This window comes from Indicator indicator, chromosome 8 (genome assembly GCF_027791375.1).
Source record: "Indicator indicator isolate 239-I01 chromosome 8, UM_Iind_1.1, whole genome shotgun sequence".
Lineage (NCBI taxonomy): Eukaryota > Metazoa > Chordata > Aves > Piciformes > Indicatoridae > Indicator > Indicator indicator.
The window spans coordinates 10939223-10961821 of record NC_072017.1 but is presented as its reverse complement, the minus strand read 5'-3'; the positions used below and the strand labels follow the sequence as shown (position 1 = coordinate 10961821).

Below are 22599 nucleotides of genomic sequence, written 5' to 3'. Positions count from 1 at the left end.
AGCACTTCTTTATTATGAAAATAGGATGCAGCTCAGTACCTGACATTGAAGAACAAGCTGATAATAGCTTATGCATTAGAATAAATCTTTCTTCCTTCATCATCTGATAGACTTTTATGTCCTTTATCAAACCAAGCTATGATCTTTGTGTTCAGGGTTAAGAACTAACTCAATTTTCAAGCTTAGCTTTACAAATACTTCCTGGACAGCTTGAATAGACATGAGTTCATTCTTTTTCTACAGAAAGGGAATAGTACTATTTTGGAATATTACCTAAATTCAATGGATATAAAGGTTAAACTATTTTGAAAACATGACACATGAAGAAATAAGTTTTGTTTACCATTATGAATTCATGTGCCACTAGTCATGGAAAAAAAAAAACAAAAACAAATTGAAGAAAACAGACAGGAATTGGTTTAATAATTTTCATTTGTGTATTCTTTAAGTGGTATGGAATCATGGAATAACATATTAAGCGCACAAAATATTAACATACCTTTCCTTACATATTCAGATCTTTGTTTCAAGAGAAATTAGGTTTCATTTTCCATGGTTAATGCAGGATTGCTCATACCTTTTAAGACAAAATTCCACAGGGAAAGGTGTGATGTCTGTTTCAGCAAATAATACAAACTTCAATTAACAACTCATCTTAAAATCATGCCACTATTACCAAGTCTATTGATGTCCTGTGTCCACTACACCACTTTTCACTTGCTGCAACGAAGCATCATCGTATTCTGGTATAAGCAATGTGTCACTACAAGAATTACCAGGCTTAGCTTAGAAGATACTTAGCACCCAATGGTGTTAGTGTTCTCAGTATCTCTTGGTCAGGTCTAACTGGGAAGGGCAGAGCAGCTTGATATGCAGAACTTCCTACAAGCACGCATTTAAAATAAGCTTCATGAATTTTGGTTTATGAATACAAACAAAGTGACGTTGGTAATTTTTACACTCTGCCTTCCAAAACTCACAGAATCACAGACTATTAGAGGCCAGAAGGGACCTTGAAGGATCATCTAGTCCAACCCTCCTGTCAGAGCAGGATCACTGTACCAGATTACACAAGAATGCATCCAGATGGGTCTTGAATATCTCCAGAGAGGGAGACTCCACAACCCCCCTGGGCAGCCTGTTCCAGTGTTCTGTCACCCTCACAGTGAAAAAAAATTTCACATGGAACTTCCTATGCCTCAACTTCCACCCATTGCCCCTTGTCCTGTCATTGGGCATCACCCAGCAGAGCCTGGCTCCATCCTCTTGGCACTCACCCTTTACATCTTTATAAACACGAATGAGGTCACCTCTCAGTCTCCTGCTCTCCAAACTCAAGAGCCCCAGCTCCCTCAGCCTGCCCTCATAAGGGAGATGTTCCACTCCCTTAATAATTTTTATGGCTTTGCACTGGACTCTTTCAAGCAGCTCTCTGAGGTCCTTCTTGAACTGGGGAGTGCAGAACTGGACACAATATTCCAGACGCGGCCTCACCAGGGCAGAGTAGAAGGGGAAACCCAGTTGATTACCAAATGAATCACTGGAGCTTAAATCAATCCCTTACCCACTTTGTCCTTTTCAGCCTTTGCACTAGGTTCTGACCAAGACGGCGTATCCGTGAGAAGGTGGCTCTGGGAATCACGCAACGGCTTTGCAGGAAACAGGTGGTTCTCACTGGGATGCCAATAAAAAGGACATTAGTACACTGCAGCAATTTTTCATGATCTTCCCACACATTACAAACAGTTTGTTGCATGAAGCATCTTCTCTACCTGACCTTGCTTCTTTCCTGATGAATCACTGCTGTTTCTCATTCCATACATTACACTGTGGCTGTCATAAATGCAAGCACATTCTAAAAAGCTACTCCCTAGCAGAGAGCAGGGAAGCATTCTGATTATTATGTATTAATATATAAAATATATACAAATACATAATATATAGCTATTATATATTAATACAATACAGTTCCAAATGCACTCTGTCCATATTCTCTCCTACCACAATAAACCTGACACGATAAATAGTGGAGAGAACACAGGCAACATCTCTTGCCTAATATAAGCTATGGGTCACTGGGGTAAGATTTAAAACATCAGTAAAGAGCTAGCTGAAACAATGTTTTTTTATGAATAAAATATTGTCAATGTGATTCCATTATAATTTCTTAGTCACATATTCAAGTCTACTATACTTATTACACTCTTCATTACATAAACATTGCAGAAGAGTTACAATATGAAACATTAAGCTACTTTTTATTATTTATTTATAAATAATTAGTATTTATTTAAAGAAGCACCTGCATATTTTTCACAGCTGGTGTGAAGATGTCACATCCATAAATCACAAGAATTAAGAAAATAAGTCCTATTAGCAGCAGAAACCAAACACATGCATTCAACATGCAGCTTCCTGTGCTGAGGCTGGGGATTTCCTTATCTAAAGCATCTTTCACCAGATAGGAAGAAGCAGGCCTCCCCCAAAAGCCTTGCAAGGCAATGCATCCATGTCACAGGCAGACCAACTAACCATCTTACGTGTATGCAGAACAGAATGTTCCACACCTGCCTAACATCAGCAAAATCCAGGTCCTGCAAAAGCCACTGAACTGAGACAAAGCAGACTGGGGGGTACAGGGGAGAAGGCAAAGCCCACTTTATTTTTGTAAATTTTAATAGAAGTCTGTGGATTATGTGAATTACAGTTTAGCTGTTTAAAATCTGACTTGCATTTATTAGTAGATTAATCATCATCTGCTTACCCCTTTTAAGTATCTTATACGTGGTTCTATTTATATGTGTACAGGAGAAAATAGAGTATCAACTATTTGAAAGAAGTAACAAAAAGCAGCTTACTTTTTGGATGTTGAATTAAGACCACCAGGTGTGGAAGCTTGCTCGGGATCCTGATTAACAAGGCAAGTTGGGAAGGAGCAACCATCCCCTAGACTGAAAAAAATCAGAATTAGTCTCATACATACCAAAAAAACCCACCTCAATTTCAAAGAATTGATTTTTTTTTTGAAGTGAATATCACTTCACCTTATCTGAAAAAACTAACCACCCCCCAAACCCTGTGAATCCTGGTTATTCAACAGTTTCAACAAATTAAGCATTAAAAACTGAGTATACCTTGAAAATACAGGCAGCAACCAGTATTTCTTCTCATCACCAAACACCTGCCTTAGGTTTTTGCTGAAGCCTAAGCTAAAGCCATTCTTGTCTGTTCTGTGACGAAATATGGGAGCTCTGAATACCTCTTAAAAGAAGAAAAGTTAATTAGATCTCTTCATAAGACAGCATGTTTAAGTTTCACACTGGTATTTAGGCAATTGCACCAATGATGCCATCATCCAAGAGGAAAAGCTGTACTGCCCAAATGACTGAGACAGTCCACTCCTGAAAGCCAAACTCAGTGCTATGAGGTCACTGGGCATGCAGAGGAACTCTGTGGCTGAAGAAAGGTGTAAATCTCCTCCACTCTCCTCCCTAATCAAGGCAAGGAAAAATGAGGAACTTACTTTTTAAGAAGGCATATGTCGTATGAAGTTTTCAGCATGTGACTATACCACAGAGAGCATTCCAGAAAGAAAAACCTAAATGAAGAGTTTACTACAGAGAGTAATGGAAAAGAAGAAAAGCTTGACCTACTTCAGTAGTAGCTTTACATACCCTGGGGTATGAAAATATTGTGTGTGTTTTTACAGCTGCATAAAGAAAACACTTTACTTGTAGATCCAGATTATTCCCTACGGACGTCCAACCTAAATTTCTGGAGAAGAGAGCTACATATAGCTTCACGTGTTGCAAAGTGGATGAAGCAGCATCCATCAAGAGACTGGTAGCCATTTGATTCCCTTAACTGGCTACATCTAGTAGGCAAATCCTGATGTCCTGATAGAACAACTCACATAAACCATGTTTGAACCGTGCAGAGATTGTCCTGCAGTAGATCCTTAGCTATGAACTGCTGGAAGCGACCCTCAACCTGCAGTATGTGTTAGTTACAAGGTGTTTTAATGAAGAGGGAGGGAAAAACAGAGATGCCTTTTTATATACCCATGGTAGGCTAGGAAAACACCTCCCAGATCATTTAAGCACAGTCACACTTAAAGTTGTCATGGCTTCATTACTGAATTATTATATGTTCAAAGTTGCACATATTGAGGAATCAGAGAATGGCTTAGGTTGGAAGGGACCTTAGAGATCATCTATTCCAACCTCCCTGCAATGGACAGGGACACCTCTCAACTAGACTTGTTTGCTCAAGGCCTCATCCAACCTGGCCTTCAGCACCTCCATGGAGGGGGTATCTACAGCCACTCTGGGCAGCCTATTCCAGAGCCTCACAACCCCTCTACTGAAGAACTTCTTCCTAAAATCTAGCCTAAACCTACTCTCCCTGAGCTTGAAACCATTCACCCTTGTCCTATTGCTAGACACCCTTATGAAAAGGCATTCTCCTTTCCTGTAGGATCCCTTCAGGTTCTGGAAGGCAGGTACAAGTTCCCCCTGAGACTTCTCTAGGCTGAACAACCCCAGCTCCCCCAGCCTATCATCACAGAAGAGGTGCTCCAGCCCCTTGGATTGTCCTTGTGGCCCTGCTCTGGACTCACTCCAACAGTTCTATGTTCTTTTTACAATGGGGACACCAGAACTGGACACAGTATTTGAGGTGGGATCACACAAGAGCAGAGTAAATGGAAGAATTCCCTCTCTTGACCTGCTGGCCACACACTTGTTGATGCAGCCCAGGATACAGGCTTCAGGCTTGAGTAACTTAAGTGTACAGAAAACATGGTATATTACCTGCATGGAACTCTATATGTGTTTTTAAACCATGAAATGTTGAATTAGAAGTGTACTGTGTTATGGTTACCTTTGGAAAAAAAAAGGCATTTTGCACTAAAATGGTAAGCATAGTTTATAAACAGAGTATTTATTTTATTTAAGTGTCTTTTATAAAACTTTTCTCCACTTACAACCAGATTGGCCAATTTTTTTTCTGATGCCAGTTTCTAAGTAGATGATTTTTCAGAATACTGAAGAAACCCACAAACATTAGATAAATACTGAAGCAAAGATTTCTTCCAATTATATATACACAAAGTTTTCTATTAATCATCTACCTAATAAAAAAAAAAAAACAACAAAGACAACAACCCTAACTGGCTTATTCTAATTCACCTCTTGTCAGCAGAAAAGCATTTAGAGACTTAAAAGCTTTAACAAACATATTGCAATTTAGTATTACTACAGTCCAGGATATAGCATAGAGCAGACACTCAAATCTTCTGCACCTCCAATTATTTCTTTATTAGATTTGTAACCAGACAGTGGTGGGAAATGCTGGTTTAACGTGGATATTCACTGCAGTTATACACACTGCCCCACAGCAGAGGCACAGGCCCCCTTCTCTGAGGTTTTTCGAATTAGCTCATAACAGAGTCCTGTCTCTGTATCCATGCTGATGTGGTAGGCAGGACTCACAACTGTGAAACTGCCTTTCAGATCTGTGTCCATTTACTACTAAATATAGCAGCAATGCCTTATAGTCTCTTCATCTGTATCAGACCATTCTCTGACACTTGCTCTTTTGTGCTCACTCATGCTGACCAAAACTCACACTAGGGCCACAAACAGTCTGCCTTCCAGATTTTTTTTTTCCTCTTCTTGACTCCGGTACAGGCAAAGTTTGAGAATTAGTAGCTATGTCTTTCAGAGCTTTTAAAAACAACTGTAGCAGAACTGAAGTGAGGAACTTTGGTTCTGCAAGGGACAAGGGTATGAAGTACTGTAGCCACTGCACTGACTCAGATACCACACCAGAGGACTCTGACCTGGGGGCTGGAAATGCCAATCAAGAGTCACTCATACCAGCATGCATTGGTGTACATAACATTTATTACAAAGTGATCTCAACTCTCAACACTTTTTTTTTTTTAAGTTTATTCAATTTCTGTTAGCAGGCTGTAGATGGGAAGAAGTGACAGGAAGAGGGTAATTTTACTAATATATTGCTTGACCCCTTGGGTCAAAAGGAAATGAGCAGCAGAACTGGGGAGAGTCAGTACTGAACACATTGGCAGATTCTGGGCACTTACAGTCAGGATCCAAGGAACCTCTGTAGGAGGTTGCCATTACTTCCATACATATAACATACATCTATTGTTTACTTTTTGCCGTTAAACATAGAAACATTAAATCAACTTACCTAACGTAGACTTATTTTTGCTGACAAGCCAACAATGATACCCAAAGAGGGAAGACAAACTGACAGAAAACATAGCTGCTGCAAAGAACAAAAACATGATGTGGAACTTGGCTTGAGTATCAGGAAGGCCATTCTAAAGATAAAAATAAAATAATGGCACTGTTAGAACTGGGGAAATAGCTGTTTAATCTGATTATTAATAATACTCTATTCAGCCAAATCAAATTCAGCGCAGAACACAAACGTACCACACAACAAGAATCTGAGCAAATGAATCATACAACTTCTCCGTACTGATGGCCATGCAGTTAGGCTGCTGACAGCACTCAAAATAAAGAATTGGGCCCTTTCTTGACAAAATTTAAATACTGACAAGAACGGAGTATAAGTACTGACAAGAAGAACCTGCAATTGCATTTGACCTTTGAAGTACCCTTGAGGGAAAAATAACTTATCTTTACAAAGATGGTCTTGTTTAATTAGCCTTTTCAGAATAGGGATAGCATAAATATTGCAAATCTAAGAGGGTAATATCCTAAATTGCAAACACAGATAATCATAATTACAATACTAGAAAATGTCCCTGAAGCCTTTCCATAGCATTGTAACAAGTTAACTAAACCCATTTACAATGTAAATTCCCTTGCAAAATGTTTTCTACATAATTCCATACTTCTTCCATGCAGCTTCAAAAAAATGTAGCTTATGAAATTTCACTTATTCCTACAAGAAATAGAAAGAAAAGCCTCAAGTCTTAGGATTCTTATGCAGTGGTAACTTCATACACGTAAAGTCAGTATTATCTATTACTTACTGTCCAAAACTTGATAAAATACTGTAAGTCTGTTGCAGCAATGAAAAGGCAGTACAGCAGAGAGTAAGCCAAGAACAGAAGAAAAAACTTGTAATTTGAGAATCCCACACAGTTGTTCACCCTGATAAAAAAAAAGTAAAAATAAAAGCAGAATGTAAAGAAAGTTACATTCTTTGTTTTCATGTAATTTAGACTTAAACTAGCTTACTCTAAAAAAGTCAGCAACAGTATATAAACCAAGTTTTGCTTCCTTTCTGTTATGCCTCAAGATACTGAAGTGTATTTAGCTTCAACTCCCAAATCAGTGTAGAAATTTTAACCAAAACAATGACCACAACCCCAAAGAATTTACTAGGTAATACCATTTTCAACAGTTTACTGAAATTCAGTTTTGACTTATGGTACAAAATTTGTTCCCAGCACAGCTAATGTAAATGTGACTGCATTTACAGTTACAATTTTAGTTTAAGTGTCTGTGTTTTACCAGTAGACACACTGTACATAGCAACTGGGACACAATTACAAGCCAAGAATTTGAATCTCAGCTGGATTTTGTAAAAATAAAAGCAGCCTCACTTAATCCACATCCTTCTTCATTAATCATAATACAGATTAGTGTAAAGCTTGCTAGCAAGATTCTCAAACTTAAGAATATTCATAGAAGAATCCTAAAAATGTTCACATTTATATAAAATTATTAAATACTGTTTAATAAACAGAAAACATTCCACATCAGTGCCAACATGACAGCAAATAAAAGAGATTAGGAACATGCAAATACACATCTGAATGTTCAAATAAATCTCATTTTATCATTTTTACTTATTGGCTTCAAGTCCACCTGTTTCCCATTTTTAAAGAATTCATATGTGATAATGAGCAACTGTCATCAGAGAGACATGATGAGGGTACATTTAGTATCACAGCAACTTCCCATTAGAGGCAGTATATTAAGTATTAAGAAGTTTTGAGCTTTTTTAAACATGGAATGATATTACACCCACCAAATGAAAGATACTGGGGTGCAGCCCATGCAAAGTCTACTGATGAACAGTTTCCCCTTCCTATTTGGTTCCACTAGGAAGCTAACCAAAGCTCACAGATTCATAGAACGGTTTAGGTTGGAAGGGACCTTAAAGATCATCTCACTCTAACCTCCCCTGCCATGGGCAGGGACACCTTTCACTAGACCAGGTTGCTCAAGGCCTCATCCAACCTGCCCTTGAACACCTCCAGGGAGGTGGCATTCATGACCAACAGGGCAACCTGTTCCAATGTCTCACCACCCCCACTGTAAAGAATTTCTTCTTCCTCTCCAGTCTCAATCTCCTCTCTCCCAGCTCAAAGCCACTGTCTCTCATCCTGTCACTCCCAGCCCTTGTCAAAAGTCCCTCCCCAGCTCTCCTGGAGCCCCTTCAGGTACTGAAGGCAGCTCTAAGGTCTGCCTGGAGCCTTCTCCAGGCTGAACAGCCCCAACTCTGTCAGCATGTCCCCATGCAGTCTAAATCTGCCCTCCTCAAGCTTCAATTCATTCCCTCTCATCCTATCACTACAAGCCCTTCTAAAAGGTCCCTTCTGGCTTTCCTGTAGGCCCCCTTCAAGTACCAGGAGGCTGCTCCAAGGTATCCCAAGAGTCTTCTTTTCTCCAGGATGAACAGCCCCAACACTCTCAGCCTGTATCACTGCACTGCTAACTTTGACTTAACTCTCCACAGGAGAATTAAAAAACAAACAAACAAACAAACCCATATTCCTTCTATAATTAATCAATATTGCTGTCAGAAAGCCTAGCTAATTAAGACAAGACTCATGAAAGCACCTGCATGTTGAGAAATCATTCTCAAAAAATAAGAACACATGAAGAGTCTCAGCTTTAGTTTCTAGAAGTACGAGACAGTAACGGCAGGACACATGGTAACCAGGAGAGGTAATCTTGAAAGCACCAAATAAACCTTCACTGTAGACTGCTGTTATCCATCCTTAGGGTGGGTAGGGCGTTTGTTTGTTTTGTTGCTGGGTTTGTTTTTATTAAACATGCCACCTTGGCTAAACATTAAATTTGGCATTGCCATTTAAACATGCAGCGATAGCTGAGCATCAGTATTAACTACAGCCAAGAAGGACTAGCAGCAGATTGTTCTAATTAAAAAACCCCAGAAAATCTGTTGCTAAGCTCATGAATCCTACTGGAAAGCAAATTTACAATTCTCCACAGTGCAGTGTAATGTTTTTCATTAAATATGTCAAAGTAGGCAATTCAATGATTAACTGCAAGCAATTCAGACTCAAGGTTTCTATGATAACCTTATTTTCCTTTCACAGTATTTATTTTGGGACAGTTTTGACTTTATGACACTGTTTAGTGCAAGAAAAGAAGTATCAAGTGAAATAAATGCTATTGCCCAAAAAAGAAATTTCTTGAGTGAAAGACAGATTTCTTCCTGTTGATCTTTTGCACTGTTGCATATGGTACACATGTTAAAATAAACTTTCAAAAGTTATTCCACTCCCTTCAATTTTGACAAAGCCCCAGACTGAGGAGTTCTTACTGGAAGAGAATAGTTCATCAGAAGACAGAAAAGGGCCAAGGTTTTGCAGTTGTACTATTTGAGCATGTAGTGTGAAATCATAAAACCCAAGAATGGTTAGATTTTAAGTATAACGTTTTTGAGGAATGTCCTTACAACTGGCTAAATAATGGTGTGCTACTGCAGTAATACTTTCATCCACAAGAACAGTCCAGATCAATAATTTGGATTATAGGTAACATGTAAACCACTTGATTTTGAAGTGGAAGAAGAAGAGATATCCTTTCTGTCTCAGAAGTTAGTTTATGGAAAGTTCTAGGCAAAGAAATGACTTGAAAGGTACTGAAGGTGATACAACCCAGTTAACAAAAATCATTATAAAATGAAGGAGATGCTATATTATTTTCAGATGATTCAGAAGAGAAAGGAGAGATGTTTCAAATGATTCCTGAGGTGTTTCAAATGATTCCACACCAGGTGCATCTTCTTAGTTGTTACATACAAGTTATAGTTATTGTAATGCCTCAAGCCACTGCACTCCTGCCTGCAGCTCCACCTATATATAGCATGAGTAACAGCAGCAATAGCATAGAAATCACTAATGCTTTTATTTCTGCCTCACTTGAACCTTTTAGAATACTTAGAGGGCAGTTAAGTATTTCAGTTTATCACAGCACTTCCATTAGCTCAGAAGCAACAGCCCAAATAAAACCTTCCAAAAAGCAGAAGACAGATGACCTAGGGCTAGGACATGACTATCATCTTACAACTTCTGCTTTCCAAATCCTTCATCTTATTTTCTCTCCAGAAATCCTTCACCTAGCAGAACATTAAAATAGTAATAAACTCTGAATGCTCTCCCAAAAGATTACTGGGTCCTTTCTAAAAAATCCCAACTCAAAAAAGAAAAGCAGCACCTAGTGATGGCTAAAGCCCACCTATGACACTGATTTGCATCCTTGCTGTAGCTGGCAAAACAGCCATATGATCATTTCCCAAAGAACCCTCGAACTCAGGTCTTTAAAGGAAACGATGAAGTTTAATTGGCATCTGTGCAATACTCCAAAACACTCTTGTCACTCTGTTCCACAGTTATTTTTTTCAGGTTGAGTAAGGAACTGTGGACATCCACTCAAATTAGGGAAAACAAAGCAAGACATTACCTCTTTTTCTAGTGCATTTCTGTTACTTGAACGACAAAAGGAACTATTCTCCATTAAGAGAATTTCTTAAGCACCTTCTCCATTTCTGTCTTTTCTTTTTGCACCGCACCCATTGCTTATTAGATTAGAAACAATGAGCAATGTAAGCACGGCCTCAAACCAGGTGTGTTTGGATATGAATAGTCTGCAAACAGGTCAGGTAACTAAATGCTACTGACAGGAACAAGGAGTTTGTTTTCCTAGAAGTCTTAGTGAAATGCCATTTCACTGCCCCTTTATACAACACTTTAGTGCTCAGTTTATGATTTGTTATTCAATGGATTTTTATTCTGGAATTGAAGTTTTCAGGAAGGACATTTTAATGTACTTTCCTAAGGCAGGACAACTCAAACAATCCCAAACAGACCATAAAGCTTATGAGAACTATGTATAAAGCTGAACAATAACAGTAATTTTGAGACTTCTCACGGATGTTTTGTCAGCAATAGCCTGACAGGTATTTTTTCTTAGAGTTTTCTTCATGACAGCTATAAGAAGGCTAAAAAAAAAAGGACACAACCTTTTTTCTTATATAAAATTTGTTCTGCATTCAGTGGTTTTCCATGATTTGGTATTGTTTGTTTGTTGTTTGTTTTTTTTTTTTAATTAAGAAGTACACTAATAATAGAGAGCATCATCAAGTTTTACATGCTGATAGCACTACAGCAAAAAAAAAAAAATGTAGCTGGTAATTCTACCCTGTACTGGTAAATACTTCTTTCAGTTCTATTTACCAATGCAGTGGCAAAATAAAGGCAGATTCTTAAGTCATATTGCATTATGCCAGACCTGTGGACAGGACCAAGGCAATCAGGAGGAGCCCAGCACCCCATCCTTCCTTAGGACAGTTTCCTCTGCCCAGGAATTTAATTTGAGAAGGTCAAACCAGCTGCTTAGAGCTACCTACTGTTCAGTTTGTCCAACACAAGAGATGTTTAGATTAGTTTCATCATGTGGCAAAGAACTGCTATCTACCACTCAATCCTCCTAACTTGGACCTTGCTAAACAATTATCTTTAATTATTTCTGTGAGATACCTGCCAAACTGACATAAAATTAATTATATGTCCCATCTCCCCAATGGTTCCAAGGGCTTCTGAGGAAAGACAGAAAACAAAACCACTGTGCAGGCCAACTCAGCAGCAGAAGGAGGGAGAGTAGGAGAGAGGGAGAGGAAAGAAAACTAAGAACCCATATAACTAAACAAGGTAACTTGCTCTTTCCAGCTGCTGTGGAGGCTTCAGTAAGGAGAACAAGGCACAGCCCTTTCCTATGGTTTTTAATCTAAGCATCATTCAACACAACTAAGACACAGTAATACTCAAAAGTCCATGTAGAAAAGATGCAGTTCTTAAAAGCTGTTTTCTTACTAACCAGAAGTCTACCTCATCCTAACTAGAAAAACATGGAGTTCCCTCCATAGTAACATGGAATTACCTTCCAAAGGTCTAACAAAAGTGTTAGAGGAATCTCTATGTTTCCCAACTAGGAAAAGAGGACATGCAGCAAATAATACTAATGGTCCTGCAAGACCACTACCTTCACATAATCATCTAAATCTAGAAATAGTGAAGCAGCACCATCTTTGTAACAGGCCCATCAAGAATTTAACAAACCAGAAAGTAAGAAGAGAAAGCCAGCAGTACACTCACCAGGGGCAATGATGATCCATTTTCAAAATGCATCTTAAAAAACACCCAGCAGAATTCCAAACATTGCAAAAGGCAATAGGAAAAAAACCACAATGTCAGAAGCAGTTATGTGTTAGGTTTCAATTATTCACATACACATTAGGAATCATCCATATGTACTGTTGTTTACCTAATCTATTTAACAAAGATGGCTATTTACATTCACATAATACAGTTTACCTACAATTAAACTACAGGTAACCCAAAATCAAGACACTTTTCTGCCAAGAGCTTAGTGATTTAAGAAAATGCAATCTATAGCTTAAGGATTTGATCCTCATTCTGAATAGGTTTTTCAACTATTGTTGATTTCCTGGCAGAGCCTTAGAAACTGGGATATTTCAATTATTACATGCTTAATGATGCAATTAAATATGTTTCCATGTCTTTGATTTGCTATTATAGAGATATATGCAGATGCACACAAGGTTTTCAAGTACTTACCTTGTATGAAAAATCTCAAACATTCTGCAATTAATCATTCTCCATTAATAAAATATGGACAAGAAAAACAGATATAATTGAGGCAAATGAATTTTGACAAGATAAGGATAAAATTAAGGCATTCTGCACCCTTTTTCTCCACTCTGCTCAGCTACATCCTATCTGACCTATCTGGCATTGCAACCACATTACCATACAACACAACTATAACCTTCTTGCTGCCTCAGATTAGTCACTCTTTCAGTGCCTCTATTGTTTTACTGGACAAAAATGGAAAATCTGCTCTGCCTCACAATCATGTTAGAAGGTTGGATGCATTATCAGATGAACAGTATCTAGAATAGCCTTAAAGGTAAGAATAAATCAACTTTTGAGGATACCTCTTCTCTTAAAATTAGAAATGTAAATCACGGGGGGCAAGAGTGGAGAAATAGACATCCAAGCTAACTGGAGAAAGGTCAGAGAGAACAGCCAAAATAAAGATTAAATTAGAAAGCAATCAAGACTTCTAGGGAATGTGAACATTTTGTGTTAGATAAACAAAACCTTTACTTTATGGCTTCCGATAGAAATGGGGGGATGCTTGGCTGTTTCTTTAAACAAAAATAACCTGCAAGTTATCCAACGAAAAACAGGATATTACGTTTATTACCTCAGATAAGATGTAAGTGACATCATGATTAGATTTGAGAGGGGGAGTGATCTTTATTCAGATCCTAACAAAAGAAGCAAATTTTTGTTTATCAGCTATTTTTTGGCTACATTCTTAAGGAAAGTTCTTTATTAATCTTAAAAGCGTTTAACCATTATGTAAAGAATTTATAAGACCACATAATCCATATTGGCATCAAGAAAGCCATCAAATGAATTGGAGTAATTTTCCTTAGAATTTTCTCTAGAAACAAGTAAATAAAAACTAGCTACATCATAAAAGCTAAGGGGAACAATAAAAAAGCTTATCTGCCATAATATTACACCACAAAAATCTATGCAGAAAAAATAAAAGCTTTGTCACGGTTTGAGACTGGGTGCCTTCAAGAAATCAGAGTACAGGCTTCCAGAGGCTAGATAGGTCCAGGAGGTGGACCAGAAAGTGCAATCTTTGTTATTGCACTCCCAGAATGCCTGCATCTCCCATTTACAAGGGGATAGCACAAGATGTTACTCCCCTTTTTGGCCTTTCCTTCTCTCTCTCTCTCTCGTTCCCGATGACGTTCCCTTATCTTTGCAATGTGAGGGAGTGAGACCTTGAGCAGCCTTGGCAGGGGTGTGAAGCTGGTGAGCTGAATTTCAGCTGCTGCATCACTTGGGTTTGGTATGGGGGTAAAAGGCATGGCGGGGGAGGGTGTGTGTGGCATTTGAGGCCTGGATTTTGGCCTCATGTAGTAGAGGAAACTTTGGCCTAAGGAGGTTCTTGGATAACAGTGACCTATGGATTTCCTTGTATTTTATATGCTTTGCACTGTAGCGTGTAGTTTATGAATAGCACTTCCATTTAAACTTCCAATAACGTTCTGTATTTCTATATAATCCTGTGTGGAGTTTTTCTTTAACTACTTTCATAAGAGTTACAAATCTTGTCTTGTTCCTTAAACTGAGACAAGCTTCCGTGTCAAGACAAAAAAAGTCCATTAATTCAGAAAAATCACTTATTTAAAATATTGTCTTACTTGTCGCATACAGAACAGTGATGGCAACGATCTGGTTTTACAAGATGGCATCTGTCACAGTATCTGATTGCTAAAGAAGAAAGTTCCAAAATTAGATCTAAATGTACAGTTACGCATTTTGATTCCTGATGTCTGTGCAAAAAGGAATACCAGTAGTTCAGCCCAGCAGAACCCTCAGGAAAGCGTATCAGCATGACAAGAAGCAGTTGCAAATACTGAAGCATTCCTTAAGTACTTGCAATGCTGAATCTAGCAGAGCGAACCCAAAAAGCTCAGTTTTTGCAATCTCTGCTAATCATGCTAATCAGAGTTTTTTCTTCCAAATCCCTCAGCTTTGCAGAACAACCAATGAACCAACCAAACCCACAAAGTCCTCACTAGACTGGAAAACCTTTAGAGACTGTTCAACAATACAGCTATTTTAAGCTATTATTCTAACAGCTTTAATTTACTGTATGAGATTATTGCTTAGACCTGCTTAGCCAGCCAGCATTCACAAACTTACATCATCAGTAGGTTAACGTTTAGTTTAGAACTTCTGTTCTTGCAACTGAACAACCAGCAAGTAAAATGGCAACAGTTTCTTACTGTGGTCTATCTAGCTACACATGGCAAGCTAAAAGGGATTAAATATTTTTAATTTGTTTTTAACCTATGAAAGAAGAAATCTATTCAGTTAAAAACTACTACAGCCTCTTCTGCAGTCTGTTAGTATTACAAGTGAATTGTTAATGTCAGTTTGCAAACACAGAGCAAGGTGTTGTCAATGCAATTTAAAATCTCAAGTTCCATGCAGCAATTTACTTCCCAACAATCCTTCCACTGAATAAATGCAGCTGCATAAAGGTACATTAAAGTTAAGTTCTTGTGTCACTTTGTTATTTTATGAGGTAGGAAAACCAGTTCTTCCCTGTAATTCAAACCCTTTAGATTTTTTTTTTGTAATGTAGTTTAGGTAGTACATCAAGAAACCTGCCTTCGGTGGTCTCCTGAACACCTATTTACCTCCAGACATTGTCCGTGTATAGATAGGAAGATCCTTGGCTGCTCGTCTTAAGACTTCTTGCTGGGATTCACCTCTAGGCTCCCTTTCTAGGGATTCCTTGTCTGAATATGATAGATGAAACTGGAATAATTTTTAAAATCAAAGATGTTAGCAACTTTAGTTAAGTATCTATAGAGATGTATCGAGAAATAAATACTCACTGTACGAGGATGGATTAGCAGCACATACAAGGTATTACAGCAAATAACCCACTGTTCCTAAGACCACTAATTTAGTCAATGCAACTGAAGATGAAATTTAAATTATTTCTGATTTAGTATTGATGCAATGCTGACTGCTTCCATAAGTTATAAGAGGACAATGAAGAGCTTACCATTCCCTTGAAAGGGCAGTTACTTTACTTACAGAATACTAAATATTAGCTAGTGAATATAAGCCAGAGATGCCAGTCTTCAATTGAAAGAAAATATGCTACTAGTAAAAGCAGAAAAGAGAGCTTTGTTTCTCTTCTGGTGGCTGGCATTTTCCCTTGTACTCTTTGCCACTAAAGAGTTGCCATTCTCTTCTTTTAGGTGTTCAGATGTGGTTTTACTTCAGAGATTGGCTGATATAATTGACAGAATAACGACATCTTAACATCTTCCTGCATAAAAGGGCAGCTTCTACCACTGCCCAAAACAGCAGTAGCAAACATTGCTCCAGTAAGAGCTGAGAGGGTAAAAACTACTGAAAGAGATGCATGGTATATATGAGGTAGAGTATAACAAGTTCAGACTAAAGTCCTCTGCAACACAGTAACGCAGTTATACCACTGCAGCTTCCAGAAATGGGGAGGTGCAGAAGTCTTAGGTATCTATCAAGAGATAGATACAAAACCATCTCTGAACAGAAATCTGTATTTGGCAAGAAGAGTGGACACCTCTAGCCTGTACTAGAAACCCTCTGCATAACATTCAGGTCTACAGACAGGCTTGTCATCACAATAATACAAATCTTTTTCCTAAACGAAAACAATGCACTTGAAACTGAGAAGGCAGATGGAAAACACATTTAAGAGCCTATTCTCACCTCCATTGAGAAGGTACCTCTCTATTTTTCTGAAAAAGCTCACAATCTTCCAGCAGAAGCTGTTTAGGGTGAGTTTCTCAGGTCAACTTTCATTTTTTCCCTAGCAAAAATACACTCTTGCCAACACTTGAATTGATTTATATTGGGAGATGTAGGATTTCTCACTGAAGAAACTTGGATCAGAACACATATGTTTTATTTTTTAATGCTTCTTGTTTTATATACACAGAGCTATTGCTCCACCATTTTGTATTGCTTCTCAAATTAGTCCTAACTCTACAAAACCTGCCAGCCTCAGACACCATCTTCTCCCTCACCTTCAAGCAGTCTGTGTACATAGTTGGGACATACATGGGTACAGAATGGCACACACAAAAGTGAAGTCCCTCAAAGTCTCTTAAAGAGAAACTGGAGCTGGAACTTGAGTGCTTTTCATACACGTAGTAAGTTGAAATCTGCTTTACAAGAAAAATATACAGGCTGTGTGGTTTGCACCAGCTGCAGTATTCATGAAGACAGAAGACAAAAGCTTTATCTGTTTTTCAGTCTTCAAACACATATTCGCTAGAGTTGGTAAGTCAAGCTCAGTTATGTTGCAAACACATCCCTTTTACCTTCACAGACTTCAGAAAGTGGAAGTCAAACAGTCAGTTAGCATTACAAAATACCTTAATTAATTTTTTAAAATACTACTCTAGTAGATTAGGAAGAAGACATGGAACAACAAAGATGTCACTTACTGCCAGCAACACTGTCTAAATTCAAAGAACACGGAAACACCATGCACTGCTTCCTATATCCAGCCTCAATAGTTTTAGTATCCAGCAACACTGTATGATGGCTTTGGAATCCTACTATAATTACTAAGGATTTGTCACAATGTTTTGGAAGTCTTTTATTGGCAATGATTTGAAAACCCTTCTAACTGTCACTACAGTCACTGTATATTCTGCTATACAATTACCAAACAAAATAGGTTCTTAATGCACTTTGTTACCCTCTGCCCCAAGCTGCCAATTACTTTGGATTATCTACTTGTTTCTAAAATTGCGTATCTTATTAGTGAATTAAAACTATTCAGAGAAGAACCTCCACACAACAGACAGCAGAAATCATCAGCTATTTATTTTGTGTTGGCATGGTAGTTATAGGAGCTGCAGCTATGAGTCCATGCCAAAGTAAGTATTGGCTTTGTGGGTATTTCCAACTCCAGAGCAGCGTTGGCCTGATTCCTTTTGACCTCCAGGGTTGTGTGACACAGTACCTACTGAGGACTGTGGGGTTCTGTACAAAGGCAATTATGGAAGAGGCCAAAATTTTGCACTGGTTGTACCATGCTGCACGGGGAAGATTTTCACCATGATTACTGAGGGCTTTCTTGCTCTCTCTCTTTTTTTGTTTTTTAATTTGGAAAGAAAGTGAAATTAAAACAATGTAAAAACCTAAAGCAATTATTTTGAGGCTATATTGCATTGAACATAGTTTTATATCTTAATATTATTCCAGGACAACTGGGTCCTTCTTCTTTAACACTTCTATACTAGCTTGACTTAGACTTGGGGTATCTCTTTACTCAGACCTCTTTTCCATGCAGGTGGTCTATACTAGCTCCCTTCCTGCTTAACCAGCTGTGGCTTCCCAGCATCAGATTACACCAAAACCCCTGAGTTCCTTTATATCAAAAGAGATGGGGAAGAAGCCCTAATTCAGAGGACAAGAGACAGATGCTGACAGGCAATATCAGTCTTAAGCACAGGACAATAAACTTTATGCCCACAAAGAAGTATTATATTCATATGCAAAGACCTAAGCTGCTAGTTCAAACAACTCATATTTTCAAGTGGAGATTTTTAAAATTATTATTATTATTATTATTAACATCTTATATATGATCTATTTTAAAAATATCTTTAAAAAAACTTTAATAATTAGAGAAGGTGTAATTTTGGTTTTGTCTTTGTCTTTACACCGTTTGCAGTCTGACTTAGTCCTGTTAAGAAGCTGTAACTACCAACTGTATTATCCTACACAGTAAAACTACATGAGATCAGACTCTAAGTTATTTTGAAATACTACAAAATCAGGCATTTGACTAAGCTGTTTTGGAAACAAAAGTTAAGTTTATCTTACTTCTTTTGAAGGGTTCATTGGTAGCGTAAAGATTGTTTTCCAATATGACCAGACGAACAGCATGAAAAATATGTGGTAAGCAACCAGGCACACAACTAAAATCAAAAAGGAACAGAATTAATACAAACAGGCCAGTGGTACTCCAGTGCTTACAAACGGATGCTGCACGTATCACAGGTAGTTCCTCTAACAGATGTAAATACAGAGGCTCTGCAAAAGCTTTGCAACGAAAATACTGCACTGCAGCTTTACATGAGACAGATACAGACTGTGTGGGGGAAGTCATGATACAGGCCACACATATTACAGAAGATTGAGGGAACAGTTAGTAGACTATTAGAGCCCCATAATGATTTAGCAAGTACTCTCCCTTTGCACATTTGTCAAATTCTGTTTAACTGATGCATCTCTGCTTTTTAGCTTTACAAACCATTTTAGCTCTACATTATAAAACAGAATAAAAAAAAAAAAAGACCATAAAAAGCAAAACAAAAAAAAAAACCCCAACAAAATCAAAAGCCCAAACAAAAAGCCTAAATATCACCCATTCACCCCCCCAAAAAAGAAAGTACAGCTACCTAAACAAGGACTAGAGTGAAGGGAGTCTTTCAGTGGCTGTGTGTATGACACCTCAGCAGTAACCACAATCAGTGAATTTGTTTTGCCAGATTTTTAGGAGGGAAAAGAGTCTTTTTTTTTAAAAAGCAGCAGGTTCTTTAAATTCAAATGTTTGTTCACTGCTTTATATTCTTTACAGTCAATGATTTATCCACAGAACTTTTAATAGATGCCATTCAATGTTTACCATGCCAAGTTGTTTTACACAGAAGTTTTACACCAAGTTGTTTTATACAGAAGATAACATTAATTTTTCCAAAGAGCCTGCCATGGCAGGATAGGTGTTTCCATTTAAAAGCTCTCACTGTACTAAGCAATTCACCACAGTAAATGGTAAATCCAAAAGTTGTATCCCCTGATTAACTTGCTTTAATGCATGGGAAAGAGTATTTCCCTGGATTTTTCTTCCTCAGGCAGAGAAGCATCAAATAAAGGACAGCCTACAGGAACAATGAAAAATATTCCTCCCCTGCTGTACAGATGAACTCAGATCATAGAGAGATGAAGGTTATATGGAACCAACATGGTCAAATAGCCTTCATGTAACTTCTATAAATTTATAAGACTGCCAAAAATCATCATGAAGGGAAACCTGTGTACTTTTACTATACAATCTGAAACACTGGCCTCATGGTTAGCCCATGTTTTTCTATATGTAATGCTATTCAGTGCTGGGAGAATTTTCCATGACACATGCATGATGGTTCGTATAAATGCAGGAACAGTAGTATTCTGTACATTTGCCTCAAAATAATACTGAATAAATGTTTCTGGTGTTGAAATACATTTACTCATAAAAGCAACAATACAGTAAGTATTTATTCTTATTCAGTGGGCAGTTTAAAAACAATAAACAAAAGCTGACAAAACCTGAGGAGCAATATTGTATAAAGCTTGGGGCATGACAGAGGAAAAGGGCCATATACCATGTCTACAAAGTGAAAATGACCTCATCAAGGTAAGTAGGTGTAGAACTGGACTCCACATCAAGTACAATGCACTAAATGACCATCTTGTTGTTGCACAAACATCTGGCAAGAACAGACCACATTTTTCTGAGAACATTTCAACTCTAAAAACTCCTCATTTACTCAAAGAAAAAAAAAAAAAACACCAACAAAAACCAACCCCAAATCAGTGTTTTTGTAAACAACAGTATATTCATGGCATAAAGTGAGTGCAAAGTAGGGCAAGTCAGATTCATTCTGTACACTATGCATTTACTAATCTGCATCTATATTTTATTGTTGTGAGAATAATGGTATGACTGACAAGAAAGTTCCTTCTTCATACAAATTAAAAAAAAAAAAAGTCTACTGGAAGAAGACAAAAATCGAGCCTAAAGACATTATCCCATGTTTCCCCTTTAAAGTTTGTGTAAGACTTAAGCTCTGCTTGTTGGCTTTTGCACCTTGCTTTTCCAACCTGGCCCAGGTCCTGACCAGCCACTTCTCTGCACCACAATGGAGAGTCTGGGCTACCCAGCTGCTCTGCTCATCTGTGGGTGTTCAGAGTCCCATATATGAATCTCAATTCCCTTGAGACAGAAAAACCAGCTGTGTGCAGCTCCCTGGGCAGAAATCCTTCTATTTCACACTTTTTCTGAGAAAAACCCAACCCCTACAAATAGCCTAAGCCTATCCCTTTTAGGAAGGCAACCCATTCACAGATAGCTAACACGGCTAGATTTGTGGGGGAATTTCCAGCAACCTGTAGTAGGGCTGGATACAATTTGACCAGTTTCCATCCCTGAAAATACTCAGGGCAGAAAAACAGCCAGAGTAAATTTCTCCTGACTGGCTGAAGCTGACCAAAGCTTTGAGCAGCTAAAAATAAGGAATTTCATGTTGCCTAATATATTCTGCTGATAATTCTTCTGTGCTTTATGAACAATGTCTAACAATACACTCATCTCCCACACACACATTATGGAGCAGCAAGAAACTGAGATTATATCAAAGTTTGCAGGTGCTGATGTTTGTGCATATGCTGTCCTAGTTTCAGCAGGGATAGAGTTAATTCCTAGTAGGAAGAAAATTAACTCTAACCCAGCTGGAACCAAGACATACACTTAGACACTCAAACAGGGGGAAGAGATCACTAAACTGAAAAAAAAAAAAAGTTTTTTCAAGCATATGTTTCTTAATTGGCAAACACTTTTTCTAAGGGAGGCAGTCACCAAAACCTATTGAATTACACAAACATAAAAAGCACAGCTTGAATGCTAACCCCCAGCCCCTTCCTTCGCAGCCTGACACTTTACAGTTCCATGTTGTGCTACAGCATCTGGAAAAGCAATCTAAACATGCTGCAGCCTCAAGGTAGGAACTCTAATGACAGCTAATCAGGCAGTTTTGTTATTTTCTGAAAAGGTTACCTATCTGAAGGATTTTGTTTCTTTAAAGACACTTGCTAAAAAGAAACTGCAGAAAAAATTTGTGTCCTATTTACACACTGCACTCTGCACAAATGCCTTGCTCACTTTTACAAGGCTTGGCTTTACAAAAGCTTGCTTTGTTATGAATAAAAAAATCAATAAGCAATACAAGAATTAATTTTATTGACACTTTTGAAAGCCAGTGAGAAGATAAAAAGGTCTAATTTTTCTCATCTCTATTTGGAATGGCTAAAGCAATATTCAGGAACAGTATAAATAAAAGGAGCTGAGGAACACAAAAGCCCCACTTATTTAAAACAGGCTATAGCTGTATCTCAATTCCCCTAGTAAACAACTATATTACCCTGATAGTTGAATTCTATTCATAAGCAGCTAATAAAAATCTTACCTTTTTCTCCAATATTTGTCATTGTCACTGAAAAATAAAAAAAAAAGAGTAAAAATGAAGTTAAATAGCAAATGATGTAACTGAATATCTTAAACTTTTGTCTTACAAAGAGGGAAGAGTAATCATCAAACAATGCAAACTTAAGGCCACACACTACAAGCTCTCAAGCTGTGCATATTCATCACAAGAATACACAGACGGTATCAATTGCTTGTAAAATTTTTGGCTCCCATTCCCAGGCTCAGTTCCTGAGAACTGGCACCTCAATCTGTCTGAAGTTGCTAAAGGTTAGCCCAAGAAAAGCCACCTCTGAAGAACAGTTATTTCTTTAACTGTGGTTGCACAGGTCTTACTGTTTATTTATGTTTTGTTCTTGAGGTGAAGGTGGCTGACTCCAGAACTGGTTTTCCCAGCAATGCTCAATGA

General features: G+C 37.9%; 1 protein-coding gene across 1 annotated transcript; it reads right to left on the bottom strand.

Moving 5' to 3' along the window:
• Positions 1–536: 536 nt before the first annotated feature.
• ZDHHC2 (zinc finger DHHC-type palmitoyltransferase 2) lies at positions 537–22200 on the bottom strand. The gene is made up of 11 exons (XM_054382910.1): positions 22174–22200; positions 18770–18864; positions 15571–15691; positions 14566–14635; positions 12413–12445; positions 7031–7151; positions 6217–6349; positions 3135–3261; positions 2859–2951; positions 1565–1674; positions 537–577 (listed from the first exon to the last, which is right to left on the bottom strand). Exons 1-11 carry the CDS (start codon positions 22193–22195, stop codon positions 537–539), a joined length of 966 nt encoding a protein of 321 aa, XP_054238885.1. The 5' UTR covers positions 22196–22200.
• Positions 22201–22599: the final 399 nt, after the last annotated feature.